This window comes from Onychostruthus taczanowskii, unplaced genomic scaffold (assembly GCF_017590055.1).
Source record: "Onychostruthus taczanowskii isolate IOZ18803 unplaced genomic scaffold, ASM1759005v1 scaffold6, whole genome shotgun sequence".
Taxonomy (NCBI): Eukaryota; Metazoa; Chordata; class Aves; order Passeriformes; family Passeridae; genus Onychostruthus; species Onychostruthus taczanowskii.
The window spans coordinates 1,885,753-1,903,246 of NW_024503679.1; the positions used below are offsets into that span (position 1 = coordinate 1,885,753).

At 55.8% G+C, this 17,494-nt stretch overlaps 2 protein-coding genes and 1 non-coding gene across 4 annotated transcripts in view; 2 read left to right on the plus strand and 1 right to left on the minus strand.

The window, feature by feature from the left end:
- ALPK3 (alpha kinase 3) overlaps positions 1-6,272 on the plus strand; it is a 33,450-nt gene extending 27,178 nt beyond the window's left edge. For both annotated transcript variants that reach the window (XM_041418840.1, XM_041418841.1), the window contains 8 exons: positions 784-931; positions 1,951-2,078; positions 2,338-2,373; positions 2,488-2,762; positions 3,639-3,727; positions 3,963-4,180; positions 4,377-4,425; positions 4,594-6,272. In XM_041418840.1, the coding sequence (XP_041274774.1) occupies positions 784-931; positions 1,951-2,078; positions 2,338-2,373; positions 2,488-2,762; positions 3,639-3,727; positions 3,963-4,180; positions 4,377-4,425; positions 4,594-4,915 (1,265 nt within the window). In that variant the 3' untranslated portion in view covers positions 4,916-6,272. The remainder of the gene's footprint in view (positions 1-783; positions 932-1,950; positions 2,079-2,337; positions 2,374-2,487; positions 2,763-3,638; positions 3,728-3,962; positions 4,181-4,376; positions 4,426-4,593) is intronic.
- Positions 6,273-6,417: 145 nt separating this feature from the next.
- Positions 6,418-17,253, minus strand: LOC121343572 (sodium/nucleoside cotransporter 1-like). The gene is made up of 17 exons (XM_041418843.1): positions 14,549-17,253; positions 14,359-14,453; positions 13,929-14,020; positions 13,349-13,538; positions 12,888-13,029; positions 12,044-12,157; positions 11,586-11,663; positions 11,209-11,289; positions 10,798-10,878; positions 10,529-10,654; positions 9,242-9,372; positions 8,878-9,046; positions 8,507-8,704; positions 8,046-8,127; positions 7,473-7,571; positions 6,921-7,032; positions 6,418-6,827 (listed from the first exon to the last, which is right to left on the minus strand). The coding sequence occupies exons 1-17, from the start codon at positions 14,615-14,617 to the stop codon at positions 6,704-6,706; spliced, it is 1,983 nt and encodes a 660-aa protein (XP_041274777.1). The 5' UTR covers positions 14,618-17,253; the 3' UTR covers positions 6,418-6,703.
- TRNAH-GUG lies at positions 17,245-17,316 on the plus strand. Its single transcript has one exon. It is a non-coding gene; the product is annotated as a tRNA-His (tRNA).
- Positions 17,317-17,494: the final 178 nt, after the last annotated feature.

Sequence of the window (17,494 nt, forward strand, 5' to 3'; positions counted from 1 at the left end):
TTGTAGGGTTTTCAGCATCAGCCTTTGGCTGTGTGAAAGCCAAAAGTCTCCCCCAAGACTTCTATCCCAGTGCAGGGAGGGATGAGGAATGCAAGAGGCAACAGTTCTGACACTGGCTGTCTCTTACAGCCTGGGCTTCCCCAGCCCCAGGGATTATAGAATACTCTTGATTTTGGTCTGTGTCTTCTGGGCCTCGTCAAGACTGGTGCTGATTTGGGATCCTGAGCTACCTGGTTGAGTGGAAAGTGTCCCTCCTCATGGCAAGAGGGTTGGAACAAGGTGGTCTTTAAAGTCCCTTCAAACCCCAACTGTGATTCCATGATTCAGTGGGCATCACAGGGCACACACTCCTCTTCCTTGTCTGTTGTCAGTGCTAATTTGATTCATCGTGGCATTGAATTTAAAAAGGCATAATCCTGGGGTTGAAGGAACCAGGAGATACTCTCACAGGAATCAGCACTCTTGCAAAGTAAGGGTAACCATGATAAATCCCTACTTCAGTAGATGAATATTTCCTCCATTATTCCATAGTGGTTTTCTGCCTTTCCTCTGGCCAAACCTCACTGAGTATTGCAGTGCTGCACTGTTGAACAAATTTGTACCACTTGTACAAATCTCTCTATCCCAGTGGAGCTCTGAGACCTTCCCTGGGGAGGCAGTGTTACACGTGCTGACATACACGTGATACCCAAAGCCCTGAGCAGCAGCATGGGCGTAGGCTGGCTGTCCCTAGAGCTGCAGCCAGCACTCTGTGTCTCACCACCCATCCTTTTGCACCCTTAGCTCCACAGGTGGTCCGTAAGATCAGGGCAGAACAATTTTCCGATGCATCAGGAAACTTGAAACTTTGGTGCCAGTTCTTCAATATATTGAGTGATTCCAAGCTGACGTGGTACAAGGACGAGATCCCTGTAGCTGAAGCCCAAAGGAGGTAACCTGTCAGTTCCACATTGTCACCTGTCACATCCTGCTCCTTGCCTTGCCTGGGGTGAAGGTGCTCCTCTTGCTAAGGCAGCATGGGAAGCTCAGTGCATGGCACAGTACGTTGTGCACTTTATCACATCAGTGCCCACAGAGGGAAGGATTGCCCAAATGGGGAGTTGCTGACAAACTTATTGATGCTCCATCTGGAGTGTCTGCTTTGGGTACCCAAACCTTGGGGAGGGCAGAAAAGGTGTTATGCCCATCACAGAAATCAAGAGCTGGATGTGAACTGCAAAACTGGGGCCCCAAAGAATGCATGTGAGGGTGCCAGTCTCCCAGCACTGCTGGAAGGGTCTTCATTGCAGCCACCACTGGGAAAAAGCAGCTCTGGCTGTGCCCTCTCTGTCCCTTGGCACTGCCCTTGCACAGGGAGAGCATACTCAGACAGCTGGTTGTATCCTTTGGGTCTACTATGAAGCGCAGAGGATTTGTGTAGGAACATCATCCACATCAGTTAGGATTTGCCTGATGCTGTTGGTGTCCCCTGAGCTCCCTTTATAATGAATAGATGATAAATTAGGTGATTCTGTGGCAGAAATGGTCTCCTGGGGCAGATATTTGACCTGGGGGAGATGGGCAGGAGTGGCCATTGCCTTCCAGCAAACCAGAGCAGAGCCTGCTCAGCCAGTGGTCTCAGGATGAGGGTCCCACCTCTTCTCTCTGTGAAGCCCTGACCCAGCCTCACTCAGGGACAAGTACCTTTATCAGTCTGTAGCCCAGTCCCAGGCAGATTTTGCAGGGCTTGTCTGGAGGATAAGCATCTCTGCTAGTACAAACCACAGGGCAGGACTGCTGGTGCTGTGACATGCTGGGGGAGCAGCTGGGCTGCCCTTGGGATGGCTTTGTTTGTAGCCTTCCTCCATCCCGCCAAGGGCAGTATGTTGCCCATCCATAGTGCCTGTCACAGGGCTCCCATGTGGCCCCCCCACCACACGGGGATGTGGCCATGCTCCATGTTTTTTCCAGTGCTGGCGATGAGGGCCAGGCAGCTTTGGCTGTTGTGCAGGCGTCCCAGAAGGATTGCGGAGTCTATCGGTGTGTGATCAGCAACGAGTATGGCACTGACTCCACAGATTTCCTGCTCAGCCCAGAAGGTGAGGAGCCCTCAGCAGCCTCTCACAGCTTCCTGGGTGTGCCATGGGGTGGTTTGACCAACTGCAGAGAAGGCTTGGTGCCAGGCTGCAGTGGGGGAGCCTTGGCACATTCTGTAACACCATCTCTGTGAGGTGCTTCTGCCTCTGTATGCCAGTTGATTCCCACCATCCTACCTGCCATCCCTAGTTGTGCAAGTGCATGGGGCAAGGGGGGATCCTGTCAGGACCTTGACACCTCTTTGCTTTCTGTCTCCTCTAGTGTTGTCAGGATTTATCCTGCGGGAAGAGATTGAAGGTAAGGGCCACATGATGAGCTGTGACTCTGCCCCTTGAGTGGGGCAGGCAGCTCTGGGGCAGAAGCAGGACGTGCCCATGTTGTCCCCCCCTCACCAGCTCTTCCTCCCACCAGTTGGAGAGGAGATCGAGATGACACCCATGGTGTTTGCCAAGGGTTTGGCTGATGCAGGCTATTGGGGGGATAAGCTCTTCGGGCGCGTGGTGAGCGAGGACATGGAGGTGGGTGCTGGTTTCCTGCGCAAGGCCTGCCGTGCCAGAGCCATTTACGGCCTGGAGCCTGTCTTTGAGTCCGGCCACACCTGCGTCATCAAAGTGCACAATTTCATCGTCTTTGGGACCAAGAATGAGAACAGCCTTGTTGAGAAGAACTATGATATCACCATCCAGGTAGGTATCCTTGTGGGCCATCATCCACCTTTCTCCCTCCCACCCTCCCCACCTGTGTATGAGTTGGTCCCCAGATAGTCCCCAGCTCTGTGCCCACTTTTGCTATTTCCTTCCACTTTTGGAATGCTCTGGGGTGGTCTAGCCAGAGGGCTGGTAGGTGGGACGTGACATACACACACATGATTAGAGTCTAAGAAGAAAAATGTTTTTATTCTGTATGTTCTCCAGCTTATATAGTCTTAACAAAGCATGATCTTAAGTTATTAACTACATTACAATAACTTACTATATTCATAGGTGCAAAGCAATTAGTGTCAATATAATTGGCAAAAGTTGTACAGAAACTTAATAAGGCATGTATACATATCTACTTATGCACATAGTCTGGCTTACAAAAATTTTCATGTATCTTTTCTAATCCGTTTCCATGCTGATGGCCTTGTCTTCTTCATTCATAGGTGCAAAGCAATTAGCGTCAATATAATTGGCAAAAGTTGTACAGAAACTTAATAAGGCATGTATACATATCTACTTATGCACATAGTCTGGCTTACAAAAATTTTCATGTATCTTTTCTAATCCGTTTCCATGCTGATGGCCTTGTCTTCTTCTTTGCTATGGATACAGGAAAATCATCAATTGTTATGTCTTCTATTAACTCAGCTTTGCTTGCAAGCTAGCTGTCAAGCCCCTCCATAGTGCTGGACATGTCCTTGCCATTCTTAGCTTCAGCTCTTCCACCTGAGCAACATGGAGCTGCTCAGGACTTTCCCATCACCCTTTGACCACCAGGACAGAGAAACAATTGGCAGTGGTCCCAGGGAGGCAGTGGTGCACGATGGGACAGGTTATTGACTCTTCTGTTGGCACTTCCAGGAATGTAAAGTCCAAAACTCCAGTCGTGAGTACTGCAAGATCTTTGCTGCTGAGGCACGAGCAGTCCCTGATTTTGGAGCGGTGCCTGAGTAAGTGATGTGCTGCAGCTCCACTGGCTTGATGCCCTGGCAGAGCATTGCAGGGGATGGTGGGAAGATTCCCTGTGGGTGTTGGGGCATCCCAAAGGCGGTGCACTCTACTCCCGCAAATGGAAGGGATACTGGGAGGAAGGCAAAAGCCAGGGTTGCAGGCCGTGGTGTGAATCTCCACTTGCAGAGGATGGAGAGCTCACCATGCTGACATTGTCTGTGAACTCCCACACAGGATAATTCCTCTGTACCTGATTTATCGTCCGGCCAACAACATCCCTTATGCCACAATGGAGGAGGACCTTGGCAGGCCCTGCGAGCAGTACTGTGTCACTGAGAGAGATGGCAGCTTGGTGGCACGAGGCACCTCGGAGATTGTGCTCAAATGCTGCACCTTCCAGCATTGGGTTTACCAGTGGACAAATGGAAACATCCTCGTGACTGACATGGAAGGTAAGGGGATCTCCTGTGTGCTGCCCATGGCCCATCACCACCCTCCAGCCTGGGAAAGAAAAAAAAGCCCCATGCTTGCCCTCCTGCCTCTCTCCCACCCCATGCCATGGAACCCTCTACCCAGGGCAATGACCTGCTCTTAGTACTGGTGGCTGTCCTTCTCTGGACAGAGACTGGTTGTCCTCTTAAATTACAGGAGTGGGCTGGAAGTTGACCAACGTGCGGATTGCTACCAACCTGAAAGGGTGAGTGACTTCCAGCTCCGGGGCAGGGTGGCCCTGGCTGTCCCCAGCTCTGCCACTTACCTGGCAAGGGCCATGGTGGTAACTGGGGTCAGGCTCCATCCTCACCGCCCTGCTCTGGTGGGACATGTCCTGGTGCAGAGCAGGAGATGAGGATAGCTGTGTTGGCAGGTACCAGGGGCTGAAGGAGAGCTGCTTTCCCTCCCTGCTGGAGCAGTTCCCGGCCGCTCACAGGTGCAATCACTACTGCAGCATCCTGGGCCTGAAGATGCTGGAGCCAGCCAAGCCCAAGGGCTCCAAGAGTCCCTGCCTGGGCAGGAAGTCTGCCCAGTCCAGCCCTCAGCTCCAGAAGAAGGTGCTGACAAGTCCTCAGAGCACTCGCAAGGCATCTGTGAGCCCCAAGAGCTCCCGGAGAGCTGCAGAAACAGGGGAGGCCTCAACAGCCTGCAAACCCAGATCAGGAGAGAGCAACAGAGCTGGCTGCCCGCAGTAGTCAGAGCTGCTGCAGCTGAGATTCCTGCTCTGGCCCCCAGCCTGGGCCCAGCACGTGACCAGTGTGGGAAGGGGAGACCCTGGCAGTGGCCTTCTCCGTGGGGCTCCTGCCCGGCCCGCAGCGCTTGCATTGTGTGGTGTGTGCTAATTGTGAGTGGCTGGGCCGAGGCCACGGGGGCTGTGAGCCACAGGCCACCTCCCCAGTACCTCTCTACAGGAGCTGCTGCTGGAGCCTGTGGGGCCGTGTGCCTCTCCATGCTCGGACTCGCTTTCCTCTCTCAACTTTCCATAGGCCTTCCTTAAGGCAGGGGCAGAGCTTCTCCCTCAAGCTGTGGAGGCTCAAGGGAGAATGTCCTTGCCTGGCTCCCCTGCAAACTGGGAGTCACGGACACCCAGCACCTCATGTCCCTCTCTCTGTCCCCATAAAGTAACCGGGCCAAGCCTTGCCAGTGCCGTCGAGGATGAGAACCCCACCAGTGCCTAGGTAGTCCCCGGTGCCCTGGCACACCCTTTTTCCTGCAGAGGGTTCCAGCAGTTGCTGCAGGACTCCTCTGCTGTGGTGTGGGGCTCTGGGGTGTTGGCTGGTTCCAGGGTGGGGTGTTTACCACTGGTACCAGCAGCTGCATAGGGATGGGATTTTGCACCCCTGTCCTCCCTGCTTCCCAGGGAAGTCTCCTTCTGCCATTGCTGGGTGGCTGCTGAGGGTGGCCATGCTCCCATTGCTGGGTGGCTGCTGAGGGTGGCCATGCTGCTCTGGATGGTGGCTGGTGCTACGGTAAGGATGCTCTACCTCACATGGGATACCAGGGAGCAGGGCAAAGGGGCGACTTCCCCTCCATACCAGGCTCTGCCTTGGTACGTGGGGGTGTCTGTCCCACAGGAATCACTACTCCTTGCCCCCCTGCCATACACAGACCCTGTATGCCCTAGCCCCACAACACAATCTGGTGCTCAGCATCACCCCTGCTTGGCACATGCTGGACGCCAGCGGCAGCTGGCAGTACCCACTCCAAATCCTGCTACCCCTGGCTCGAGGCAGCGATGGACAGGCACAGGAGCTGTCTGCTCCATCACCCTGCAGAGCATCCCCTTCCTCAGGGTGTTGCAGGAGGGTGCTGGCTGCCAGCACCCTGCAGGATGGGGTCCCAAGCAGTGGCTCAGTGCAGCCTGGTGGAGGGAAGGGGCCGGGCTGGGAGCGTGGCAGGCCCTGGGCTCCGGGTCCTTTGTCCTTGGGTGACTGTAAAATACCGATTTACATAACGCGGCTGTGTTGGGACTGGGTGCTCTTGAGTGCAATAAAGCAAGAAGGACTGGCCTGTTCCCTGGCACTGTGGTCCCTCTAGGAGAGGTGCACCCAAGTACAGTGGGATGTGTTTGCTTTGTGTTTGGGGAAAGGAAACACCTTCGAGCACTGGCTTTACCCCATCCATGCGCCGTGGGGGAGAAGAGGGGGGCTGGGACCAGAACCTAAGGCTGGCAGCAGTCAGGGGCTCAGCTTGCAAGGTCTGCAGTGGGCATGGGGTGCAGCCCCAGCAGAGGACCTTGTGCTGTGTAGGACAGCCATAGTCAGGGGCCAGAAGGAGTCTGAGGGCAAGCACATAAGGGCTGCCATAATTTATTTGGGAGTTGCTCCTTGTGTCCACAGGGCCAGCAACTAAGGGTGAAGGCTGCGAGGGGCATGCAGCTGTTCCGTCAGCATTGGAGTGGAGAAGACCAGACACTCAGGTTTCTGTTGGAGTTTTTTCTGCTTTTGGGGATAAGCCTTGTAGGCCCTGGTGTTCCCCCAGTTCTAGAATGTCCCTGCACAGGATGTGTGGTTGTAATACGTGCAGCAGTTCTTAAGCCACTGCATGCTCTCTGCCTCCTCAGCCCAGGATCCGTTGAAGGACAGAGTCCCATTTTGGAGCACTGAGCTGGAAGGAGAGACACAGGGTCAGGACAAGCTGCTGCCCTACCATCTGGCTCCTTGGGCATGACCAGATGGCTCTGGGGCCCTTCATACCCACCTGGCAAAGAGCTGCTTACAGCAGGTGTACATGGTGTAGCTGGTCGAGCTGAAGTTGGTGGTGCTGAAGAATATTGCGCAGTCACCCACCTCTGTTGGCACGTGGAGGAGACCTGGGGGACAAGGTCTTCTGTTGGGACTTAAGAGAGACCATGGATCCAAACTCCATAGCCCAAGCAAGCTGTGAGCCCTGTACCCCGTGCCTGCTCACAAGTCCCACACCCTGACTATACTTGCTTGCAAATCTTGTACCTGGGACTGTGCAGGTCCCACCTCACCCCCCAAGACTTCAGGGAGCTCCTTGCCATACTCCAAAAGTTGCCCTTGGAATGTTCTAGCCCAGAGAAGGATGAAGGGTGCCAGGAGAACTGTTGGGCTTGGGCTGTCCTTGGCAGAGCCATGAGGGGAGAGCAGGGTTTGAAGGTTCTGGCAGAGCCATGGGGAGACAGGCCAGCCACCTCCATCCCTGAATGCTGCATTTATGGGGTCTTCAGCCCTGTGCCTGTCCCTCTCTGGATCTCTCTGGCCCTGCTGCCAGTGGGCAGAGACCTACCTGCCAGGCAGGCATTGAGCATGGAGACACACATGCCAGTGAGCAGGGCCCGCAGCACCACGGAGGCAAAGTCGCCCTTGCGCTGGGGCACCATGGAAGCTGTGGGGGCAAAACAGACGGGGGTGAGTCAGATCCTTGCTCCAGCTCTACACTGGGTGGGGGACACATAGGAACATCATGATAGCTCCTCAGTCCTGAGCTGGCTCTGCCACATAGTGCCCTGCCCTGGAGGATGTGGTGACCCCAGCCAGCACCCAGTGTCCATCCTGGCAGAGCACTGTGCCCCCCCTGCACCCATGGGTGATCCACCAGAGCCCTGAGCACTCCCAGCACTGGAGACTCTGCTCTTTCCCCTGTGGCTGGGTGACACCCAGGCTTGGTGTTGCTCTTGCCCATGGATTCAGTGCAAAATCATCCTGGTTGCCTCACACAAATCCTGTTTCTTACGTGGCAAAGACCAAACATGGAGGCTTGAGGACAGCAAAGTCCTCCTGCCTCAGCTGAGCTCCTGCTCCCTGACCCAGGACCCCACTCCCTGAGTGCCCAGGCATTCAGGATGTCAGTCACACTCACACAGGCCTCCCAGCGTGATGCCAATGGAGCTGAGGTTGGCGAATCCACAGAGGGCAAAGGTGGTGATGCTCTCGGCTCGCTCCTGGAGGGTACAGCAGCAGGGGATAGTCACTTCTGACCAGGAGCAGCCCCAGAGCACCACATTGGAGCTCCCAGATAGACATGATAGAAGTCCCCCACCCCAACCCCTTCTCTGTAAGCTATTTTTGGGAGCAAGGATGAAGGCTCTTCCTGGAAGAGTCTGGGCTGGGGGGACAAGAGGCCCTATAGCACCATGATCTGTCCATCAAGGAGCAGGATAAATGGGAAAGAGCTTCACTGACTCCTTCCTCCCACACCCAGCCATTAGCAAACATCCAAGTCTAACTGGACACAGGTGTCCTCCCACTCCCAGCACCATGCCCCATTCCAGCTGGCTCTATCCCTGCCCTGTGCCTGGCAGGGAGGCAGGTGCCTCTCACAGATATCCACTGCTTCCGGCTCCCGTCCCACTCCTCCAGGCCCATCAGACGGTTCTTCTTGTATGTGGCCAGCTGCTGGTACGCCACAAACTCGTTCAGGAAGATCTTGATCCCCAGGAGCTCAGCCACCAGCGGTGAGTCTGCCCAGTCTGCCCCCATGAGGAAGGCCAGAGGCATGAGGACATAGGAGCAGATCACCTGGCAAAAGCATCCCGAAGGGAACGACTCAGAGCTGACCTACGCAGCCACCAGATTGGGCATCCACTGCCAGCATTTGCCAAAAACCCAGCAAGGGTCTCAGCAGCCCACTGAGGCATCAGGCAAGGGTGGGGATGGGTGGGGGATGCAGATCTGTCAGCTCTTGGGGATACCTGGAAGGTGAGACCCTCGATGTCTACCATCTCCCCGAACCAGCGGAGGGCAGCGTTGATGAACTCCAGCACGGCCAAGAAGGCGATGAGGTTGGCCGCAATGTTGGCCACGAGCCCCACGGAGGCGGCAGCCCCGTTGCTAGCAGCTTCCAAGATGTTCTGCTCTTCCCTGCATGGAAAAAGACCCCAATGTACTCATCTGGCTGGGCATCCCCCGTGCCAGGTCAGCGCTCACTCCATGGATGTGTGCACACCACAGGCTCTCCCAGCCTTGGGCCACTTGTGCCCCGATGTGCCACCACGGCTTCCCTGTAGTACACAGACATGTGCAGCCCCACTCCACTGCCCCTCTCCTCACACTCACCCACGGGAGAGGCGGATGCTTGCTTTGCCCTTGAACTTGGACTCCTCCACTTCAGGGTAGACAAGTTTGGCCATGGCGAGGGCACAGGGCGCAGCCATCACAGAAGCTGCGATCAGTGACGCTGCATCAATCTGCAACGTGCACACCAGAGGCATAGGCACCTCTGCGCAGGGCTGCGCCCCGTCACCTGCCACCCCAGGGCCTTCCAGCACGTGGCTGGCATCAGCCAGCAACACTCAGAGCAGTTCAAGGCTCTCCTCTTGCTGAAGGTGGGAAAATTGGCTGTTTTCCCATCTAAGCAGCTGTGCACATGGGGCAGCTTTCCTGCATGGAGGCGATTGCTGGAGCTGCAGCGATTGTAGCCTTGGTGATGTTAATCTCTCCTGCTGTTTGACTTAATCATAATGGTTCTTGTCGCTTCCTTGTCCCTTTTTATTGGTATCAGAGCAATAGTTTGAATAACACTGTTACCTTCTACCTGCTGACAAGGGCCAAGCTCCCAGCCTCACCCCTCCCCTGGCAATGTCTCATTTCTCTGACCTTCCACCTTTGGTTCCCCATTTAAGGAGACTAATTAATGTTTAAATAGCAGGAGCTCAGGCAGCAGGTTAAGGGAAAGGTTTGTTTGGAGCACTGATGAACTGGAGAGGGCATCCCTGGAGGCTTGGTGCCAGAAGTGCCCAGGCAATGCTGGAGGAGCAGGGATTCTTCCCTTGGGAGAAGAGGAAGGGGGGTGAGCATTGCTATTTCTGTTTAAAAGGGGATTGGAGGGGAGACACTGCTCAGTGATAGCCAGTGAAAAGGTGAGAATTACAGGCACAGTTTCAGTTAAATATAAGGAAAAACTGTGGGGGAAACCAGAGAGGATGTGGGAGATTTCCATCCATAACATGTTCACCACCAACCTGGACATCCCCTCAGTTGCCATAACCTCAGTTGGCAGGAGGGTGGATCAGAGACCCCCCACCAGGGGGTCTTTCCAGGCTGTATTATCCCATGATTCTGTGGGATTTGCTCTGCTCTCTGTGCAGTGACACACAGTAAGGGTCCCACACACCCCCTTCTACCTGGTAGGGCTCTAGGGTTCTGGCCAGGCCAGCAAAGGTGGGGGTGGATGAGGTGTCTTTGGGACAAGGTGAGCCTGGACACCCTGCTCTCATCCTGCTTATGGAAGGGGACCATGAGGCACCTGCTGGGGGTCTTCCCTCATCCCCAAGTCCGGAGCAGTTCTTGCATGTCAGTACCCTGTGGCAGGGAGCAGGTGGATCCAGCTGCTCGTGCACTCACCCCAAAGGATATGTAGGCTCCCATCACGCTGCCTGCGATGGTGGAAAAGCCACCAGTCATCACAGCATGGATTTCTGACAGGGTCATGTCCATGAGATATGGGCGGATGAGCAACGGGGCTTCGGTCTGTGGAAGAGAAAACCCTGCTGTCCTCAGGATGGGGCCATACAGGGACACAGGTCTCATAGGGAAGGAGAAGATCCTTTCTCCAGGGCAGGCTCAGCTGCAAGCACTGAGGAGCTGGATCTGCTGCCAGACCAGGACCTTACCTGTCCCACAAAAATGTTGCCTGCCACACTGAGAGTCTCAGTGGCAGTGGTGCCCATTGAGATTTGAAGCAGCCAGGAGATCTGGGGAAAGACAAGGCCACTGGGTTGACAGAGGCTCCAGGAACCCTGCCACCATACCCATGAAGCCAGGCACTGTTTGGCCCCTGCATGGAGGTGATCCTGGGAAACACCCCCAGACCAGGTGGAAGCATCAGCTCTAAGGTTCTGTTTTTTCAGCTGAGAAGGACATGCTAGAAAGACACGGGTTGTGTCTATCCTTTCAAGCAGGACAAATCACCCCAAATTAGTACCATGACAATTTTCCTAGGACATCTCTCAGCTGATCATAATAGAACCCAACAGGTTCTTCCTCTTTCCACTGCCATCCCAGATCAAGAAGAGAGGCCCTACCTTGAGAATAAGCCACTGCATGACACCGAGGTAGTAGAGGATGGACATCACACAGCTGAAGAAAACAATGATGGGCAGGGTCTGCAGGCAAGGCACAGGGTTAAAGGAGAGCTGAGCCACACATCCCAGCACTTCTGGGCACCAGGCTGGGCATGGTGTGGTACTGCACTGCCAGCCCACACTACTGGGGTGCCACAACACTCAGCCAGGCTGGCAGGAGGGACAGGGACCACTGCAAAACAGCTGTGGGAGATCCATCTCTGAGATGGCTGAGCTCTACCACAGCACATCTGGCTGCATTTAGCTCTGTGCTCTCCAGGACCCAGCAAAGAGGCAGACCGGAAGAAAACCTCCCCATGCCCCATTCCTTGACTGACCTGGAAGGCAAAGACTTCTTCAATGAGTGTGTTTCCAAAGACAAAGCTGGAGCCAGCTGTGGTGTAGCCCAGGAAGTACTGCAAGGGAAGAAGTTACGCTGTAGGACAGGGATCTCCATCAGGTCCTTCCCTGGTATCTCATTCTGCCTAATCAGGGGCTGTGCCCCCAGTCCCACAGCTCACTTCACTGCACACCAGAGAATGACCCTCTGAGACCTAAGATGGGGATACTGGTGGGCTGTCCCAAAGCCTCAGGGCTCTGCTACAGCCTGGAAGGGAGAGCACACTGAGGGCTCCAGGCTGCTGCAGACAACCAGGGAAGAGTTGGCTTCCCTCCAGTCCCAAACAAAAGTGTTTGTGAGCATGCAATCCCTGCCATGTCCCCTCCCCATGCCACACTCTGCTCTTCCTGTTCATCTCAGGGCACAGGCACAGGATGGGATGAGTAGATGCAGTACCTGGACCTGGTCTCCCAGCCACTGGAAAGCTTGGGTGCCAGGAGTCGTTCGGAGGACAAAGAGTCCGAGTAAGAACTCCAAACCAAGACCCCAGAAAACAGCTCTCCAGGACACCTGGGGACAAAAAGCGGAACAGGAGCTGAAATGTTTTCAAGGCCTACAGGCTTCCCCCTCTTGTTTCCAGCTGCTGCAACACCAGCACATGACAAACACCACATACTGCCCCGGGGTGAAAAACATGGGGAGACTGGTAGAGTGTCACAGAAACTGACAAACGTGGGTTGGTGACAGAGCCAGAAATGAGTTGGTGAGACTCTGGAACTGGCTGGAACATAACTTGCCAGGCTGACCTGGGATAAAAGCACAAAGACCTTATGATGACTGGTGGCACAGACCTGCTAGACTGAAACTGTCTGTTCAATAACGCTTTGGAGGAGCAGGATGGAGGGACTGCCCAAAGCATTGCAGCAGATTGGGCTGGAAGGCACCAGGACTTCAATCACTTCTGACCAAGGCTCCCAAGGCACCTGAAGCCCAGGTGTGGGTCTGGTGCTGGGTTTCTGGGTCTGACCACTGTGAGGGACATGGCAGAAAACAGGACAGAGGCAATGCAGGGGAGCCCTGGGGTGGGAAGTGGGAAGGAGAGCAATGGGAAGAAGAGCAGTGAGGTGGCTTTGGGGCCTATCCACCCAGCCAGTTCAGCTCCCCAGGGTGCACCCAGCTCTGCTGGGCTTCTGCTCCTCCAGAGAAGGGGATACCAGGGGGAAAAAGCACTTGTTCTCCAGTGCTGGGTGGCCACCTCCTGTGAGGGGACTGATGGTCAGGTCACCCCTGGAACACGTACCGCACCGTGGTGCTTGGAGCAGGCAAACAGGAACAGCACCAAAAAGCTGAAGCCACCTAATGAGATGAGCTGCTCTGGGTTTTTGCCAGTGTCCAAAACCAGCCATACAATCAGGCCCGCCAGGAGGGCCACCCACAGGATCCTGCAGAGGAAACCGCAAATTGTCAACAATATGATGTTCCCATAGGGAGAGAAGCTCATGAAGGGCAGGAGCTGATTGTGATGGAATTGCCACTGCAAGGTCCATGTATCTGAAGAGACCTGGGGCTCAGCCACAAGCGAGGGCTGTGAACAGCCATCACTACTGAGGCAGAGCAGACAGACATCTCTGCAATGGTTTGTAAGTGGTCCCCAGGCTGGGCCATGCTCACCATTTGTGAGGTGCCAGCACGGCACAAGCAGAGCCATGGAAGGGAACCCAGGTGCTGGGAGGGATCTGGCCCTTCCTTCTCCTGACTCACCATTTCAGCCACGGCCAGGACTTTTGGAAGCACTTCCCAACGGGGCGGAGGAACAGCAGAACCTTTGCCCCACAGTACTTCTGGAAGACCTCCCAGCAGATAAAGAAGACAACCACAGCAGTTATGACCACCAAGGCAAGGGCTCGCTGGAAGTTGAGGTAACAGGCCGCAATGAAGTAGCATAGATAGGCTGGAGAAGGCACACTGGGAGTCAGAAACATCAGGGCTGTAGGATCACGGGTTCATAACTCACTGGGGCCAGCCACGAGGTTCATTTCCTCCCAATGTCCTTCCCTGGCCACCCTTGAGGATCCCATCTTTGCGTGAGGAGACATTAAGAGCACTCCCCCAGGAGGGAGCAGAAGGGGAACAGTAAACACTTTGGGCAGGTAGAGAAAGGGCAGGGGGACAGTGAGGTGAAGATAGAACTGGGCAGCAGTGGTGGGGTGAGGAGGGGGGAGTGAGGCTGCTGGGGGTGGATGCAACCTCCAACACTTGACAGTGTTCAATCAGTGGAGTCTGGAGGCACAGCCAGCCAAAGGGGTGGGGACGTGGAGTCTCAGTGACAGCAAGTCCTCACCTACTCCAAGGAGCCCCAGGACAACTCTTCTCAACACCTTGGCATGAGCCTTGCAGAAATGCTTTGCCTTGGATGCCGGCTGCAGGGCCTTCCTGGGGAGAGTCACACACCAGAGACAGGAGAGACGCAGACATGGACATGGAAGATGAGCCCACGCCAAGCCAAACCACCTCAAGTGCAGCCAACCCACCAGAGCCAGGCCATGAGCATGGCTCCTGCTGGGCACTTCCAGCAGCAGGAGGTGGTACAGGTGGGCCATGGTGAGAAACCCCAGCACTCACCATCACCTGCTTTGGGGACAGACACCTGCCAGTGGCACCCTACAAGGCCACACAGAGCCATCACTGTCCCCACCTCAATACCACCCTACTCTGCTCCCAAACCAGGTTTGTCTCTGGCAGAGCTCACACCTCTGTGCAGACTGTCCCACCTGCAGTAGGAGGAGAATCTCCCTTTCCCTTCTCTTCTCTCCTCTTGGTTCTCACTGCGTCGACCACCACATTCCTCATAGTGTCTGTTCTCTCCCTGGAAAACATCATTAACTGGAAATGTACTCGAAGGGAAGGGAAGGGAAGGGAAGGGAAGGGAAGGGAAGGGAAGGGAAGGGAAGGGGAATTTACCTCGAAGCTGAAAGCTGGGTTATCTGTGCCCTTGTCAAGGCTGTCCAGGGTTATCTGGTTTCCTTCCATCTCCAGAAGCTCCTTTGCCTCAGTGTATATCAGAAACCCTGGGAGGGTCTAATGCTGGCAGGGAGAGCAAAATGGGATCACCTCTGGGAAGCTCAAATGTCCCACTCTGTTTTTCAGTTTTGGGTCTCTGAGAGAACACCTCTTGCAGTCAGTACTCAGAGCAGGTCCTGCCCCAGCACATCAAAGGACCATGCTATGGGGTCCTCAGGCCATGGTGCTGGTGGGCTGAATTCCTTGTTCTCCTGTAACTCTAGAGAGGTCTTTACTCTGCCATGCTTCCAAGGAATTATAGGAGAGGACTGTATGCAGCAGGGAGTGCTGGTACTCCTCCTCCTCCAAGTTGGTGAGTGTCCACCAGCCTCTGTGAGCCCCTTTGCAAGAGGGAGTTTTCAAAAAGTATCCTTCATCCTCAAAAGGTCTTGGTACAACCAAGTAAGATGAGGAAGAAGATCCTTTCATGCTGATAATTAACACAGTGAAGGAACGAGGGGTAGGAATGACTGGTAGTTTGCATAGGGACTGGTCCTAAAAGAGAACTGGGAGAACTGGTCCAGCAAACCCAGAAGAACCAGTGTTATGTCAGGGCAGGAACCATTGGAGCATCGCATTTGGACACCCTCCCAGTTCCCCTACCTGGAAAAGGATGAGGGAAGAGCAGACAGTTGCAGGCAAGGCAGTGATTGTCTGTAGAAGCACTTCTGTGTGAGGACAGAGGCAGTAAGATGTTGTCTTTGCTTTGAGGAGAATTGCAGAGCTCTGTGTGGAGAAGGAGGAGATCACAGGGTCATTGCCAGTTTCTCTCAGTGTCCACTGAAGGGAAAGATTCAGCCCCAAATGCAACAGGTGAAGGTGGGGAGTTTTGGAGAACATCCCCCTCATCATGGGACCTCATGGCAGCTGAAGGTGGAGTGGCCAGCGCTCCACAGGCTGGCAGAGCCACCACGGGGAATCACTGGGGCGTGCTGGCCCCGTGTGTCCCCGGGTTCATGGCTCCGCAGCAGCAGGGCAGGACCCAGGGCCATGGTGGGAACCCAGGAGCTCACACCCCCTCCAGAGCCTCCAGCATCACTGGTGCTCCTGGTGCTCAGGGATGTCTCTCCAGGACCCTGGCAGAGATCAGGAGGACCCCCCTCCCCGAGTCCACCACCACTCCAAGGACACTCCCCAGTGCCCATCTGGCCTCAGTGACACCTCCAGGATCTCACGGAGTTCCAGGACCATCCCGGGTTCCTGGCAGTGCTGCTGTCTCAGGCTCAGTGCCTGCCAGGGATGATGCCACCTCCTTGTTCCCCACTCTGCCAGCCCCAAAATCTCTTGTCTTTTTGGTGCAGTCTCATTGGCCGTCCCCTCAGGAGCGGGACCACACGGACAGGCAGATAATGAGGGAGAGAGCAGAGGAGTGCCCGCAGTGCCCCCTGCATACCTGTGTCCCCGCGCACTCCTGTTCCTTGTGTCCCCTGCAGCCTCTGCCCTGTGTCCCTGCACCCCACGCTCTGCACCCCCGGTGGCCTCATCCCCCGCGCCCTCACACCCCCGGTGGCCTCGTGCCCTCCCTGGCCTCACGGTTCCCCCGCCCTGGCAGCCGCCGTCCCCCGGCACTCACCCGCCAGCGCTGCCGGCCCCGCAGCTCCCGGTCCCGTGTCCCGGTTACCCATTAACAGCTCGGTCCAAAGAGCTGGGCCGGGCGCTGGGCCCCGGGGCCGCCCCGGCTCCTCCCGGGGCTCACGCCCGGCTGCCGGGAAGGGCGGACAAGGGAAACCCAGCGGCGTGGCCGTGCAGGGCACCGTGCCATCCAAAGGAAGGGCAGCCGGGGGACTTTCCCCCTTGGCAAAACGAGCCTTCAGGAGAGATACTGAAAGTAGAAATCAAACCCCACCCCGGGAAATGCTGCCCAAAGAAAACCAGAGTGGGGCACACGTGGCCCCCAAGGCTTCAGTGGCATGAAGTCATGTCCCCTGGTTCCCTTGGGGAGGAAGTCACCAAACACATCCCCTTGCAGTGTGTGTCCGAAACCACCTTTTCACGCGGGATGAAGGGAATCCTACGCCCAGGTTTGTGCACTCTGCTGGTACCTCCCGCTCTTTGTTTGCACAGGGAGGGGTGATGTGGCTCCGAGGGTGCCAAATCGGGGTTGGCAGGAATCAGTTCAGACACTGGTGACTGACGATACCACGGGGCACTCGGGGCACCCCGTGCCACACGCCGCCCGTAAACAAACAACAAACTGCCCTCTGTGCCAGCTCCGCGCCTTCTCCCTGCGGATCCGGCCAATCCCGCCGCTGCAGCTGCCCTGGCTTGGGGACGGGCGAGGGCGCGATGGCGAAGGGCAGCGTGCGGGTGACAAGGGGGAAACTGCGAAAGCTGTGACGCTGGTCTGAGCTCCCTCAGCGCGCCTGGGCAAGGCCCCCCAGCCCCGCGTGTGCCATTCAGGGTTCACCAGAGCCAGCACCACGAGTGACTCGGGACAGCCAGAGGCGGCCCCGCGTGTGGCACGGCTCAGCCAGAGCCGGCCCCGCGTCTTGGGACACTCACGGCTCTCCCACAGCCGGCCCCGCCCCGCCTCACGTCAGCGCCCGCAGCCCCAACTGCCGCCGCGCCGAGCCGCCGCCACAGAGCCCCGGTAGCGCGCCGTGATCGTATAGTGGTTAGTACTCTGCGTTGTGGCCGCAGCAACCTCGGTTCGAATCCGAGTCACGGCATCGCCCGGCGGTACCACGGCACACGGGCTCCGCTTTTTGCCCTGCCGGCGCTGGTTCTGCATTGGTTTATGTCATAATTTAATTTCGTTGTTCTCTCTTATTATTTTAAACTTAATTTTAATGTTTTTCATTTAGTTTACATTTTTTATTTAGTTTATTTATTTTCATTTAATCCTAT

Bases quoted from the DNA above. Each gene is read 5' to 3' on its own strand.
- LOC121343572 (XM_041418843.1), bottom strand. From the start codon at position 14,617: ATGGAAGGAAACCAGATAACCCTGGACAGCCTTGACAAGGGCACAGAT. The intron at 13,030-13,348 runs GTGAGTCAGGAG...TTTCCTCTGCAG, and splicing joins TCCTGGCCGTGGCTGAAATG to GATCCTGTGGGTGGCCCTCC. The intron at 12,158-12,887 runs GTACGTGTTCCA...TTTTGTCCCCAG, and splicing joins GCTCCAAGCACCACGGTGCG to GTGTCCTGGAGAGCTGTTTT.